This window comes from Epinephelus lanceolatus, chromosome 8 (assembly GCF_041903045.1).
Source record: "Epinephelus lanceolatus isolate andai-2023 chromosome 8, ASM4190304v1, whole genome shotgun sequence".
Classification (NCBI taxonomy): domain Eukaryota; kingdom Metazoa; phylum Chordata; class Actinopteri; order Perciformes; family Serranidae; genus Epinephelus; species Epinephelus lanceolatus.
The window spans coordinates 20,872,748-20,887,211 of record NC_135741.1 but is presented as its reverse complement, the minus strand read 5'-3'; the positions used below and the strand labels follow the sequence as shown (position 1 = coordinate 20,887,211).

Genomic DNA, 14,464 nt, shown 5'->3' with positions numbered 1-14,464 from the left:
ATAAACGGCAGTCGACGTCACAGTATGGGCCGGAACTTGCGCCTGTGTCAAAAGCGCGACCTATGTTGCTATGGTGACAATGGATACATGGACGGCTTAAGCTTCTCGTTACACTGCCACCTACAGGTTTGGCATGCTCTTGTGTATATATACACGGGTAAGTGTAAACAAAGATCTTTTTGAAAACAGAGACGGTGAAATGTCCGTTTATGAAAATAGCCGGCCACGTGTAAACGGCCTCCCAGTCTCCACCAAATTGTTCAGCCTACCTTGCGGTGCTAACTACGGCCTATTTGTTGGTTATTGCTTTTTTCCCTCTTTGATTTTGTGTCTCTGTGCCTCAGATCCACACTCACCAGCCAGCTGTCTGAGTCAACAAAGTCAGTAGTATTCATCCTCTGGGCATCGTGAATAGGTTGTGGGATATTTCAGTCTGAACCAAAGTGGTATTGGCCAACAGAGCAACACTGTCATTTTTGGAGCTACGCCAACCTACTGTATAACTTGCATAATAAGAGTTCAAGAAAAGAGGAAAAGAACAGCCACTTGTAAATGACTGCACACTGAGGCCTCCCTGCACTTGGCCAAAGGTCCTGATGAAGGGGCGGGATCAGAGCTTGTAGTGTGACAACACTGTCCCTGGAACATGTGAGCAAGCACATTTTACATGCGGAGGCAAGTTTACATATACACATTGTGATCAAGTGTCACTGATTAATCTGCACTGCCTACTGACTGTAAGGACCACATTGTTTTGCTCGTGCTGTTGTGTAATGCACTGTACTCGACTGCGTGTGGAAATACTGTTAGAAAACGATTAGCCTGAAATAACACTGTAGTGACATTTATGTGACCTCCAATAAGGAAGCACACATATGGCGTGGCGGGACAAGGATGAAAGTTAAGGCAGTGAAAGTCTCATTCAACTCTCCAACAAACACCGACTTTCACCCGAGAGAGCGGTGTTCACGTCTCGTAAGATTCCAAAACCAAACTCTGTTCTTTTTTCCTAAACCCAACCACATGTTTTTGTTGTTAAATGAAAAAAAAGTCAACTTGCAGTGTTGTACCGTGCGTTTATTTTGAAAGAGACTGTATGTAAACTTTAAATTTCCTGTGAAAACAGAAGTGTATCTTTAAAGAAGACAATGCGTGTAGCAGGCAGAAATTGACAGCGTCCCAGAACTTCAACAACTAACGTACCCAGGGTACCTTAAGTCCATGAACAAACGTCAGCATGTGACGAGGTTGGAGTTAGGATGTGATGTTGAACATGGATGGACAGAAAATTGAAGGCGGAGCCGTTCATTCATATGTTAACTGTGCGGTGGTGCATGAAGCCAAAAAAGTTTGACTTCCCAGGCCCATGGAGCAAGCGATCTAGAGACTTTGCCAGCCGTGCGACTAACTTTCCGTTTAGCTCTCCACTAACTCGAATGGTGATAAATTGATTTTATTGGGTAACCCTTCTAGATTTTCAAAATGTTATCGGACCGAATAAATCAAATCCAGAGAGTGAAACGAGTCATTTTGCTGGGGTTGCGATTTTTAAAATATCTGGGGGCACCTCAAGTTTTGCAATTTGGCTGCTGCCATCTTGGATTTTTTTTTTTTTGGGAGCCAGAAGTGAACAAATTTGGAATGAGAGGGTGAAGCTGTGGAGGAGTGAGGGGTGGATCTGACTCATAGACTATGGTGACACCTCGTAGACAGCCTGTCAGTCAAGCGGCCATGCCCTTAATTCTGAGTAACTTTTAAAAGTCCCAGTGAAACAGAAATTAGAGCGACTTCAGCTGCTGTACCAACACATTCTCACTCCGACCTCGTCACATATTGACGTTTGGTCACGGACTTTCCACGTCCACATACGACATGCAACGTACCCTGGGTGTGTTGTTGACATTCTGGGACACCGTGTCAAGTTCTTCTTGTTACATACATTGTCTTCTTTCAAAATCCTTCCTTTTTGGGAAACAAAGACACACAAAGACACACACAGATTAAGTTTGCTAACAAGTGACAGCATGCTATGCTGTTACTTGTTAGCGAACTTAATCTGTGCAGCTAAGTTAAAGATTGATTGTTATAGTGGATGTTGTCTTATTGGGTGAAACTGGTTGGTATTAGCTTACACAAGCACAAGACATATTTTGTTTAAATGGAAGAAAACATGATTGGATTTTGATAGAGGATAAAAAGACATTGATTTTATGCGTTTTCTTCTGGCATATATTGTTAAACAGGTGCACAATATGTCCAGTGATATTATCTAAAAGGGTTTGAAAGCCAATTTTCATTTCATCTCGAGTTAATCTGTAAATTATATAAAAATTCCCTGTTTACAGTAAATCTGCTGTAAAGTTAGGCATTTTAAGATGGGGGTCTGTGAAGATTGACTCACTTTTGGAGCCAGCCTCAAGTGGCCATTCAAAGAACTGCATTTTTTGCACTTCTGCGTTGGCTTCATTTATTAGTCCCCGAGGTTACTGCTTGGTTTGAAAGTAGGATGAATATCAGATAAAATAAAATTTATTTCAGGTAGTTTTTTGTTGAACATACACGTTACACTGCTGACTGTAAACTTATCAAGAGGTGGTATTAGGTGGGTTTATCCAAGGTGAAGTCCCATCATATAATTATCTTATTTTCTGTTTTTTTGTCTCAACATGTCAACAACCTATAAATGTTGTGCCTCTGATTCTTGCAGTTTCAAGATAAAATCCACACTGAAAAAAACAGTAATAAGACAGAGCAATTGTAGACTGATTGCCCAGCCACTTCTCGAAACCCGAACAGCATCACTAGCACTTGCTGGTCTATTTTAAACCTTTACACCAGTGAGCATGCTATTGCACTCACTCACAGGCAGCAACTAGCACGTAACACAAGACAGACTTGCCAGCAAACAAAAACACAGTCTGTGAAGAGTAGTATAGGATATCAAAGCTGACGTCATCTCAGTTCAATATCATCTGAACCCTGGCGCTGGATAGCCTCAGCACACCTCCGGTACGATAGATCTTTCCTGCATGTGCTTAGCTAATGTCATGCTAACATGCTACTGCTTGTACTCTGAACTGACTGTGCATGTCTGCCTGGTGTGAGGTGGCCTGTGTATGTTTAGCACACCCACTGACAGTGTCACTATGGCCTCTGTAAGTGTCTGAGTTTGTTGGCCAGCTGCTCAGGGGCGGAACCAGTTAAAGATACTGGTCAACATGGAGAAGAAAGGCCTCTACATATGGAGCAAAGCCATTCAGTACCTCTCCAACCAAACATCACCTGAGTGGCTCCTCTTTGATGTTTGTCCATAGTAGGAACAACCAAGTGTCCGTAACCTTTTGTACAATTACTGCACTTACTATACAGTGACTGTCGTGATCATTAGCTGTAAGCCTACTAGAGCAAAACACCGGCAGTGATTCATTAGCTCAGCTGGGGGGAAAAAAGAAAGTGACCATGTTTGACTTTATGTGCTCTGTACATAGATCCAGTTCACTGGACATAGTTACGTAAAGTCAGCTTTCACACTTTGGGAAATGATTTCCTCTTCATGCAGTATTTCAATCAGGCCAACTAATGCACATTTTTACTTAAGTTACAGCTGTTGTTCGAGCTCAGTTACAGACCACCAAGATTACAAAGCACTTCTCGAATGGAAGCCCATAGCATTTGCTGTGGTGCACCCACAAATCTTTCATAGGGGTGGCCAGATGGGGTGACTGAAAATCTTGGGCTGGCACACCAAAACCAAAAGCCATGACTGAATACCATTATGCTGTTGTAGTGTAAAGGCTAGTTGAAAACAATGTCAGTATGAAAATTAATCGCATACTTTGGTTTCTAATTTTACACTTAGGGTCTCATTCATGACATGTAAGTAAATCTGAGAGTAAATTTGCACATAGAAAACCTCAGTGCTACAAACCTACTCCGGATTCATGAACACCGCGGAAAAATCGGATTTGATCGTAGGCATGTGTGTATGTTCATGAATGCCAATCAATTGTAAATTCCCAGCACACTCCCGCTAGTCAGCAATTAGCATACATCCCCGCCCATGAACAGCCAGTGACTGCCATATACGGAAGTGATAATTATGGATAGGCGCGTCCTGTTGACTTGCAAACATGGAGCAAACAAAGAAAGACAGGGAGAGACAAAAAGAAAAACTTGTCTGACGCTGACAAATTTATGTTTTTTTTTATTTCTACAACATAAACACATGGTCAGGTTTAGAAAAAAAGAAAAGGGTTTGACTTTACGGGACACGAACACCACTCTCTCGGGTGAAAGTCAGTGTTTATTGGACCCATTCACCACATCTCCTACCCACCACACTCGGACTTCCACTGCCTTAACTTTTGTCCTTGTCCCGCCATGTTTCCCCCGATGCAGCTAGGCGCTGTTAGACTATAACATCAACCAGCTGCATATCATGCCAACGTTAAAGGATGCCTTTTTTCATTGGTTTCTGATGCTGCAAGTCACTGCCCAAGCGCCGGATTTCAATGACTTCCGAGTGAGACCAGGTTTATTCACTCAGACGGGCCTTTCTGCTGTAGTATTGGACTTTATATATAAAACTGAAATTGAACTGAAATTCTTATTTGTATAGTCCTTTGAGGCATACTTGTGATATCCAACGAATTAGCGCCCTACTGTATGAATGATGCACTCAACGTTAAGTGATGGAGTTTAGGTTTAGACCAGTAAAGTTACTGTGGTTAGGTTTAGGAAAAGAAACATGCTGACCACGTACCTTAAAGGGACATAAAGTTCACTCAGAGTTCACACAGTTCCAAACACTGGTTTACTGAGGAAAGTCCCATGTTTTGAGTCCCATCCACCTCCAAAATCTTCTGCTGCTCGGGACCAATCACTTCTTTACTCTCATCAGGGCATTGGTCACGTGAATGCACCCGTTATGCATGAATAACTGGCTCGTGATTACGTGGGATATGTTAGGGTGACCATATTTTGATTTCCAAAAAAGAGGACACTCGGCCGGCCACGACATAGCCTACTTAAATGATACTCGCAGTTTACTCAAAGATGCCTTATCATTTTAATATATTTAAAATTTATATGTATGGATAGAAAATTCAGTTATATTACAAAATAATATCTCTCAAAGACAGAAATTCAGATAGGCCCCAATAGGGGACACATACACACACTAGAGTGTGGCGATCTGAGCCCGACGGTACCTGACAGGTCGGGCCGGGTTTGGTCAAAAATGTAGCTATAAATTGTATTCGGGCTCGGGTCGGATTCGGTCAGCTTTCAGTGAAAATGTAGTGTAAAAATAAATAAAATCCTATTGTCCTGTTTATTGCTTGGGCACTGTTATTTACGTGACAACACCTGAGCATAACACACACAGACACACATTGGCTGTTTGTTTCTACCTCTCCCCTCTCTGGAAGTCTTGGACCTCCAGCCACCCGCCTCCGCCTTGATTAAACACTGAAAATAAAATAAAAGAGGGAGACAGGTTTTTCCTATTTTATCTTATTTTGTTTTATTTCTCCCTCTCCTCTCGCTGGAAGCGTCGAACCTCCTGCCTCCCGCTCCCGTCTCATACACGGAGGTGTCCCTCTCCGCTGAGCTTGCCTGGCCTGTTAAATAGCCTGTAACCGTAACAACTGTGTGACACAAACTCTCTGCTTTGGTCATTAAATAATGTCGGGCTCGGTTTGGGTTCGGACAGAAATATGCGGCGCCCTGGACGGGACGTGAAAAGTGGACATGTCAGGGCAAAAGAATACGTTTGGTCAGCCTAGGATATGTGCGAAATTTGGATCATTACTTCTACGAATGAGAACAGCATGATTAGGGTGGCCAGGCCCCCTTCTCTTTGCCCCCCACTTGGTGGCGCCACTGTATGTTTGGCTGTCAACTTACTTTAAGTTTGTTTTTGTTTGATATGGACAGATTATAAAACCTATTGTGACCTCTTACAAGAAAACAGAGTCCATTTTAAGCCCTTCATTATTTTTCAAATGTTGCAAATGCTAACAGAGACATTTCACTTCTAAACGCCTCAGATGGGTTAATTTAAATACCTCTTTGACACTCACAGAAACAAAGATGAGAAAAAGTCTAAAATATCAATAGAATTTTGTGCAGCAGAGCTTTGTTTATTTCTTTTCCCTGCACCAATAATCATCTCAACCCCTAACTACAATTTACTGCTAAGAATCTGAACCATCTCACTCCTCATTTTCTCTTTTATGATGCGTGTTTGGCATTACTCTGCCACCAGGTCACATATTGTATGCTGACAACAGTGGCACAGACATCCAGAGTCCATGGATGATCCAGAGCTGGACTCTGCTCAGGCAGAGCATGGCTCGCTTCTGCTCAGGCAGCTGGAGAGGATGCGAGCAGCCGAGGAGCTCACTGATGTGGTGCTGCTCGCAGAGGGGATTCCCTTTGCTTGCCACAAGGTGGTGCTGTCTGCCTTCAGCCCATACTTCCAGGTAAAGATGCCATGCACAGTTACTTGCAGTTACTTGAAAGTTACAGTGCTGATATGGGAAAATACAAGATGATGCAACATGTGTTTTGTCCAGGCCATGTTTACGTGTGGTCTGAAGGAGACACGGGGAGGAGAGGTACCTCTTAGAGACACACCTGCCAAAAGCCTGGAGCTGCTACTGGACTACATGTACCGAGCTGAACTGCCTCTTTCCAATGACAACATCCAGGGTGTGGCTGCTGCAGCCTTCCTGCTCCATGTAGACGGAGCCTTCAGGTGAAAAGAGACTGGGGAGTGATCATTATTCAGATAAACTAACATATTGAAATAATAATATCAGAGGCATCAAGGTGATATAAGAGCAACGTACATAATAAATTTTACAGTAGATGTGTAAATAGTAAAGAGGACTGTGATCTAAAGTTTGTTTGAAGAAGTACTGACACTATTTTGTTCCCATCACCACCTTGATGTTACTGCCTCAGGTTGTGTCAGAGCCACATGGAGGCCCGGATGGACCCCTCCAACTGTGTCGGTCTTTACCACTGGGCCAGAGACCTGGGGGCCACTGGTCTGGCCGACTGTGCCTTGAGATACCTTTGCCAACACTTTGCACAGGTGGGGCATTCATTATTAGTAGTTTAAGATATTCATCCAATTCGAGCCATAAGTCAAGGGTCTGTGACCCCTCAGTGGTCCTCAGCGTTACTGCAGACTTAACAAAAATTGTTCTGTCACCATTTTTACTTTCACTGCCCACCGGTCGGAACAAACGTTCTCATTTTACAGCTAAACACTGCACTAAAATATGTTTCTGAAAACATCCGTGGTGAGAAATAGGCAGCGCAGTAACAGAATCTTGACTCATATTTGATCAGCGCTGCCTAGTTTGGTCTGACCACAGCTAATGAGCCACGATTGACATGACTCACACTAACATGAGAGACTTCTCAGCTCTGACTGGTTGTTTTTGTTCACATGCAGTAGGGGCCATAGGCAGAGGAGAATGATTTTTTAAATGGATTATCTGTCTCGTGTAGTGCTGTGTGTTTAAGCAAATGTGAAAATAGTTATTTTATATAAAAGTTACCATCTACAGCTTTAAAGGCTCAGAGCAGATGATCTGTTGCTCCACTAAACAACGCTTGAATGGTGCTCTCTGTCTGCATGACATTTTAGCTTCTCTCTCTGACTTGTTTTTCAGCTACTTGATGATGCCACTAGGTGGCAGAAATCACTTGCTCTTCTTTTGCACAGTCAGGCACAGGTGTTGAGACATTTTGGGAATTACAGTGTTTTGGTTTGGTTTATTACTCTTTGCTACCATCCACTACATACTCTTTCTTTTTAACTCAGTCATTGCTGTGGTTTACTCCCCTTTGTTTCCCCGCTGTGACTGTCTTTAGGTTTGTGAGGAAGAAGAAGTGCTGGAGCTGGATGCCCAAAGTCTTGGGGATCTGCTGGGTTCAGATGACCTCAACATATCACAGGAGGAGGTTGTGCTGGAGCTGGTGCTGCGTTGGGTGGAGAGGCGAAGGGGGGACTCGCAGAGTGAAGCCCAGGCTGTGGATTTACTCAGGCGTGTCCGGCTAGAACTTGTGGACCCTGGATTCCTCCGTAAAGCCAGGAGGAGAAACCCGGTGAGAGAGGAAAGGGAGGAAAGGGACAAATAATAAAAGTCAAGACTTCTTATTCACATTTATCAAAGGATTGGTAGATTATCAGACTTCTGTGCCTTTAAATGAATCCTCCAGGTGTTGCTGAGGGATGCTGAGTGCTTTGGGATGATTGACGCTGCTCTACAGACCTCAGGTCTCTGTGAGACGTCAGCTCCACCTCGGCCGGCGCTCCGTTACGGCATGGAGACCACTGACCTGCTGCTCTGCTTGGGTGGGGTGGATGAGGAGGGGGTGCCTGCCCGCCGTGGAGGACATGCTGACCTCAGTTTTTGCTTTGCCCCCAGTGTTAGAAGGACTTACTACATCCCTTCTCCACTGAGGGGCTGTGGAGGTAGGGGGCAGATCACAGCTGGGGCAGTGACTCGAGACAACAACATAGTGGTGGCCATAGAGACAGAAGACCAACACAGGAAGAAGAAGCTGGATGTCTACAGGTGTGTGGGGGGGGTCACATATGAGAAATACATTCTCTTTAAATGTCATTGCATTGAAAACCAGATCTAAAATGTTTGTTTATGTTCCAGATACGATAATTCAGAGGAGAACAGCTGGGTGGAGCTGTGCTCGACAGCACACAGGGACATGTACGCTTTAGGGCTGCTAGGTGATTCCCTGTATATGACAGGAGGCCAGATAAAAGTGCGTAATCACTATATCATCACAGACAGCGTGGAGAGATGGTCGCTGAAGAGAGGAGGCAGCTGGCTGAGCTTCGCCTCTCTGCCTCTACCCTTAGCCTGCCACTGCACCGTCAGCCTGAAGGAGCATCTCTATGTGCTGGGGGGCTGGACACCACAGGTACACACACCTGTGCATCTATGGAAAAATACTCATGCAATGACAATGGGTAGTAGACTGACTGGATGCTGAAAAAAAAGAAAAAGTTGTGATATTAAGAGAATTTCATGTTTTTGCAAATGCACATGCTCTAAATATCCTGGGGGGAAATTAACCCCCAAAACTCCCAAATCAAATTGTGTTACAATCACAAATTCACAAATTCCTGCACCCAGTGGCTTTAAAGCAACTCAATGATTTCATGTTAGTAAAAGGTTGAATATAACGTTTGCCCTCTCAGTCTGTCACTGATTCTCCTCCGCTGCTTCTCATCTCTCACCTCAATTTCCCATCTTTTCCCTCCTCCTTCCTTCCAACTCTCTCTCCTCCACGCTCAGCATCAGCCAGATGATGAGCCTGACAAGCTGAGTAACCGTGTGTTTCAGTATGACCCTGGCAAGGACAGGTGGACTGAGTGTGCCAGGATGAAGTACTCCAGATACCGCTGCGGTACGGCTGTACTCAATGGAGAAATCTACGTATTAGGTCAGACTACCGGACACACTGCGACTGTATTCCTACAATTTTGCTCCACACAAGAGATGATAATGATCCTGAATGGCTTGTGTGTGTGTGTGTGTTCAGGTGGTATAGGATGTGATGGAGAGGACCGTGGGCAATCACGACGTTGTCTTAGCTCTGTGGAGATCTATAACCCGGATACAGACACCTGGAGGGCAGGGCCAACTCTGCCCACTTCTCTGCTTGCCCTCCGAACCAATGCCTCCAATGTAGGAGCGCTGGAGGGCAAACTCTACCTCTGTGGATACTACAAGGGGGCCGGTTAGTGATTTTTTTTGTTTGTTTGCTTTGATTTACAGCTTGTTTTGCGTGGTCTCCTAAAGAACTGCCCCCCAATAAGTTTAACTTAATGGTGAAATGACCTTTGCACAAAAACAAGACACACTTTGTGTCGGCATCAGAGTTAGGGAATGCCATCTAACTAATGAGGCAGTATCTGTGTGGAAATTAGATTTCGGTCAGCCATAACTTACATACTTTCTATCACGACTGCAGGCCGTCATGAGATCATCACCAAGGAGATTTTGGAGCTGGACCCTGCGGACAATGTGTGGACGGTGGTGGAAAGACGAGCAGCCGTGCATGACAGTTATGATGTCTGTCTGGTGGCTAACCTCAATCCTCGAGACCTCTTCACACCCTAATTCATCTCATCCTGACTCTGAGCAACAACGCATGGAGACAGGGTGTGTGGGAAATGAGCTGTCCTCTTAATCTCGTACAGCTTTATCAAAAGTGGGCTTGATATCTGGTATCACATGTATCAACAGCAAGGTCAATATACATGTGAAGTCAGGGTGTACTTGAGGATTTCCCAAAAAAGACAATGGTGTTCTTTTAAAGAGTAAGTTTTTACACCCTATTTTCTTATGTTTTGTGTCAAAGTGGTTAGTACTGAGTGAGACTGCTGCAGCCGGAGGCAGTGAAACAGGCTGCAGTGTAACCCACTCAGGGCATGTTCGCACCATCAATTGACATCATCTAAAAGTGCTTCTTTTTGCCCTGACAGGCTCAGATTGTTCTTATAAGTGTCTGACAATTTTTGAAAAGGATCACCACAGAGAAAGACCTTTTTCTCTAAGAGTAAGAGTCTTTTTGTTTAACCAGAAACAGCTCTGAAAGTGCAGTCGCCAAACCCACCAGACTCCATTTAAAAAATATATAATTTTATTATTGTTAAACACATTTCAGTGAAAGTCGACGAAAACGAAATGAAACTTACAAAAGCCGTCTTGGTTTGTCTTTCTGCTTTTCCAACAATCACCAACTCTGGTTCGGTTGATATACACCCCTACTTCAACCAGTTAGATGTAAAATTATGCTGGCTCTATACATGCTAAAATTACTGTTTATTTAAATGGAGTCTGGTGGTAATGGCAATGGTGATTTCGGGGCTTTTTCTGGTTAAACAAAGAGGACCCTACTCATTCACAAAAGGCCTGTCTCTGTAGGGATGCTTTCCATAAATTGTGAGACACATAGAACAACAATCTGAGCCTGTCATCGGCAAAAACAAGAACTTATAGTGAACATAAATTGACGATGCGAACATGCCCCGAGTGGTTACACTGCAGCCTGTTTTGCCGCTGCCATCTGCAGCAGTCTCACTCAATGCTGGACCATTTTCAGAAATTGTTGTTCCCATATGTAACAAATGGGAACAAAAATGCAGATCTTACCTTTCATTCTAAAAACTATTCATATAAAAAGCTCAGCACAGTTTAGGTAATTTAAACTATCTGGGTAAGAGTAGAAAAAGATTGTGGTCACTGTCACCGCTGGCTTTTCACAGGAGGCAGGATGCAAACTTCCTCCACCTTTACTTCTGACAGACAACTGTCCTGGATCATGTGACCACAAGAGGTTGATTGTCACGTAACCTTTTTGGTGTTTTAAAGGAATAGTTTGCCAATTTGGGAAATGTGCTTGTTGAGAGGTAGATCGACCTTCCATTCTAATTCTGAGCAAGGATGTGAATGAGTATATTCCCAAAAATATAATTATTTCTTTAGCATTTGAGCAAATTACCGATACTGTCATTTTTTTCTGGTCCAACATTTGAGGTGAGGAATTTCAAATTAGCTTGTTTTGTCCTTTAAAATCTCAGTGTGTAGGATTTTGGGGGATATTTTGGCAGGAATGGAATATAATATAATAAGTATGTTTTCTTCAGTGTGCATTCACCTGAAAATAAAAAAACATCATGTTTTCATTACTGTAGAATGAACTATGTCTACAATGGGAGCAGGCCCTCATCTAAGGAGTCCACCATGTTGCACCACCATGTTTCTACAGTAGCCCAGAATGGACAAACCAAACACTGGCTCTAGATAGGGTCATTCACGTTTTTGTGTCGGCCACCATAGTTAGCAGCCCCTCTGCGACCACTTTAAATCCCCAGGTCAATTTGCTTTGGAGAGGAAGTGACCTCTTTGGATAACACGGCTCCTGGTAAAAACCTCCTTCTCAGGACTTCTCAGCAGGAGTTTATGCTTGGCACACGGGAGAAGTTCCACCTGGTTGCAAACTGCAGTCCTCATGCTAGATGTCACTAAATCCTATGAAGATTTTTTTTTACTTTTTGACTGTACTGCCATCTGAAGGAATGATAGAATAGGATAGAGATCTCTATTGTTCACTCACATGGAGATTTGTCTTTGAAGATGGAGAGTATCTTTCTTTTTAAAACATTTAAGTGACTCCCACATTCAAAAGCACCCAAGTTCTGTTGCAAAATAATTGTAGTAAATTGAACAGGAATCACTTTTTATCCTTATAAAAGCTTATGACTGATAAAGCACAAATAAGTGGTTGATTGAGTGTTACACTGACATTTTTAGGCATAATAAATAATAAACCCAAGTAATTCTTGTTGTATAGTTGTCCTGTAATTCATGGATGTGTTACTGAGGTCCAGAGGCCAAAAGCGTCAGCACCCCTCCACACATATTACACTCACATTAATGCGACCGACCACAAAGAAACTCAAAAGCAAGGTTTCATCCAAGCACCTTCAGTGTGGTAACCAAAAGTAACCCTTCAGACATGGTACCTAGACCCTAGTGTTTCCACTGCAAACAGTACTCTTAAATGCGGGCGGGGTTGTTGTCACTCACTGCTCCTTCCAGCATTCACTGTATTTCCTCCATTATCAGTCTGCACCTCATTTATCGTCCACAGATTGAGGCTGCACACCATCATTTCAGAGCAAAATAACACAGGCTGCAGTGAGAGTCTCTCTCCATGGGATATTTAAAAATAGCGGGTTTGTGCATTTTGGTCTCGCTCACCAGACCTTTCTCAAAAAAAGAAAGGTCTGGCTGGGCCGACTCTCACTTTAAGATTGGAGAAAAAAAATGCCCCGGCTGCTTCAACCAATCACAATCGTTCTGGGCGGTGCCACAGCAAGGGTGCACTTGCAAAAATATTGCCGGGGGAAACAGGTTTTGGTGTAACACGCCCACAAAAATATTGCCTACAGGACACGAACCATGGCAGAAAAATGGCTACATCCCCCCAAGATCAAACACCGCAAAAGTTAGTAAAGGACGTGTTTAAAACGGTTGAAAACTACTACACAACCGGAGGTGGTAGGGCGGGACTTCAGCGGGTGGCTCGTTCTGCCCAATGAGAGGCTGATCTATGCAGCGAACTTCCGCCCACTCAGACTAGTGCATTTAGTTTAGCCAAGTGAGGATTAGAATATAATCCGGTCGAAATTAATATATAATTTTAAATTCTTGAAGATCCACTCATTACTGAAAGTGTATGTCATATAAAAACTGTAATGTTCAAAGTTTTCACAGTGAAATTTAAGGTGTGCTGATGGATTCATGTTGTCAATTCATACACTGAGTAACATTACAAGTAAATGTTCCACCTTAAAAGTCGCTGGCAGTCGGCTCAGTGAATTAAGTTATTTTTTCTCAGACTCCAGCTGCTGCAAGAGGCAGCAAAACATCCTTATATTTTATAGTTGCAGTCTGCAAATAAAACTCTCCACAGTATGAACAGTGGTTACATGAGCCTCAAAACCAGCCTCAACTCAGCCCTGAGCAGAGTGACTGTCCTCTCTTGACCAATCAACAGACTGCAGTGTTCACAGCTCCACCTTTTAGTACCAGATCTGTGTGCTAGGTACCCCAACAGAGGGGGGACCAAAAATGGGGATGGTATGGAAGGGATCCATTGGTACCATCCACAACTTTTCACAGTGCAAACAGAAAAAAAGCAAACCGAACTGAACTGAACCGTACTGCTCAGTGGAAACGGGGACAAACTGACCACAAAGAGATGCAAAGGAAATGCAAAGAGACAAAAATAACTACAAAAAGGGGCAAAGCAACCAGGAGGAGAAACAAAATGAGCACAAAGTCTGTGTGTCTTGCTCCTGTGTAGGAGAGGTGGTGGGGCCTTTTGCACATCTGTGCCCAGGGGCCCACACTCTCATAATCCGCCCATGCTGTAATCCCATGATGACTTTTTGCATGGTCTTTATAAACTGATATTGGTTAAGTTGCCTCTCCATAGATCATAACCCTTTCATGTGTCTTTATTATGTGGGTTTTAAATACAAAAGATGACTTAAATCGTGCAGTCTCACTAGCCACCATTACTCTTTCTCTCTGACTTCAAAGTCTCTGCTTCCTCCCAGTTTCTTCAAAATGTCAAGGATTTATTTTTTTCCTGGGCTCACCGCATGGCAAAGCATCAACAAACATGTCTGACTGAAGTGGTGGATTTAGGGTGAGTGTCTGACCCGCATGACATTCCATACGTGCCTTCTTCCCCTCTCTCCCGCTGTTGAGCCGGTCAAATAGGAGCCCTCGGAAAACCCAAAATGATCCCAAATGAGTGTGTGCGTCGCCGGGATGTTGCTATGAGAGCCGCTTTAGGAATGAGGAGGCTCCACCCATCGCTCCGGACCATGTGGTTCCCATCG

The 14,464-nt window shown here is 43.6% G+C and overlaps 1 protein-coding gene across 1 annotated transcript; it reads left to right on the top strand.

The window, feature by feature from the left end:
* Positions 1 to 2,820: 2,820 nt before the first annotated feature.
* Positions 2,821 to 12,381, top strand: LOC117257942 (kelch repeat and BTB domain-containing protein 12-like). The gene is made up of 10 exons (XM_033628361.2): positions 2,821 to 3,009; positions 6,269 to 6,485; positions 6,579 to 6,760; positions 6,970 to 7,102; positions 7,891 to 8,124; positions 8,239 to 8,597; positions 8,688 to 8,961; positions 9,339 to 9,486; positions 9,586 to 9,783; positions 10,018 to 12,381. Exons 2-10 carry the CDS (start codon positions 6,315 to 6,317, stop codon positions 10,164 to 10,166), a joined length of 1,848 nt encoding a protein of 615 aa, XP_033484252.1. The 5' UTR covers positions 2,821 to 3,009; positions 6,269 to 6,314; the 3' UTR covers positions 10,167 to 12,381.
* The last annotated feature ends 2,083 nt before the right edge of the window (positions 12,382 to 14,464 follow it).

Excerpts from the sequence above, each read along its gene's own strand:
- LOC117257942 (XM_033628361.2), top strand. The coding sequence starts at position 6,315 with ATGGATGATCCAGAGCTGGACTCTGCTCAGGCAGAGCATGGCTCGCTT. Across the intron at positions 7,103-7,890 it reads TTTGCCAACACTTTGCACAG|GTTTGTGAGGAAGAAGAAGT; the intron begins GTGGGGCATTCA and ends GACTGTCTTTAG. Across the intron at positions 8,598-8,687 it reads AAGAAGCTGGATGTCTACAG|ATACGATAATTCAGAGGAGA; the intron begins GTGTGTGGGGGG and ends TTTATGTTCCAG.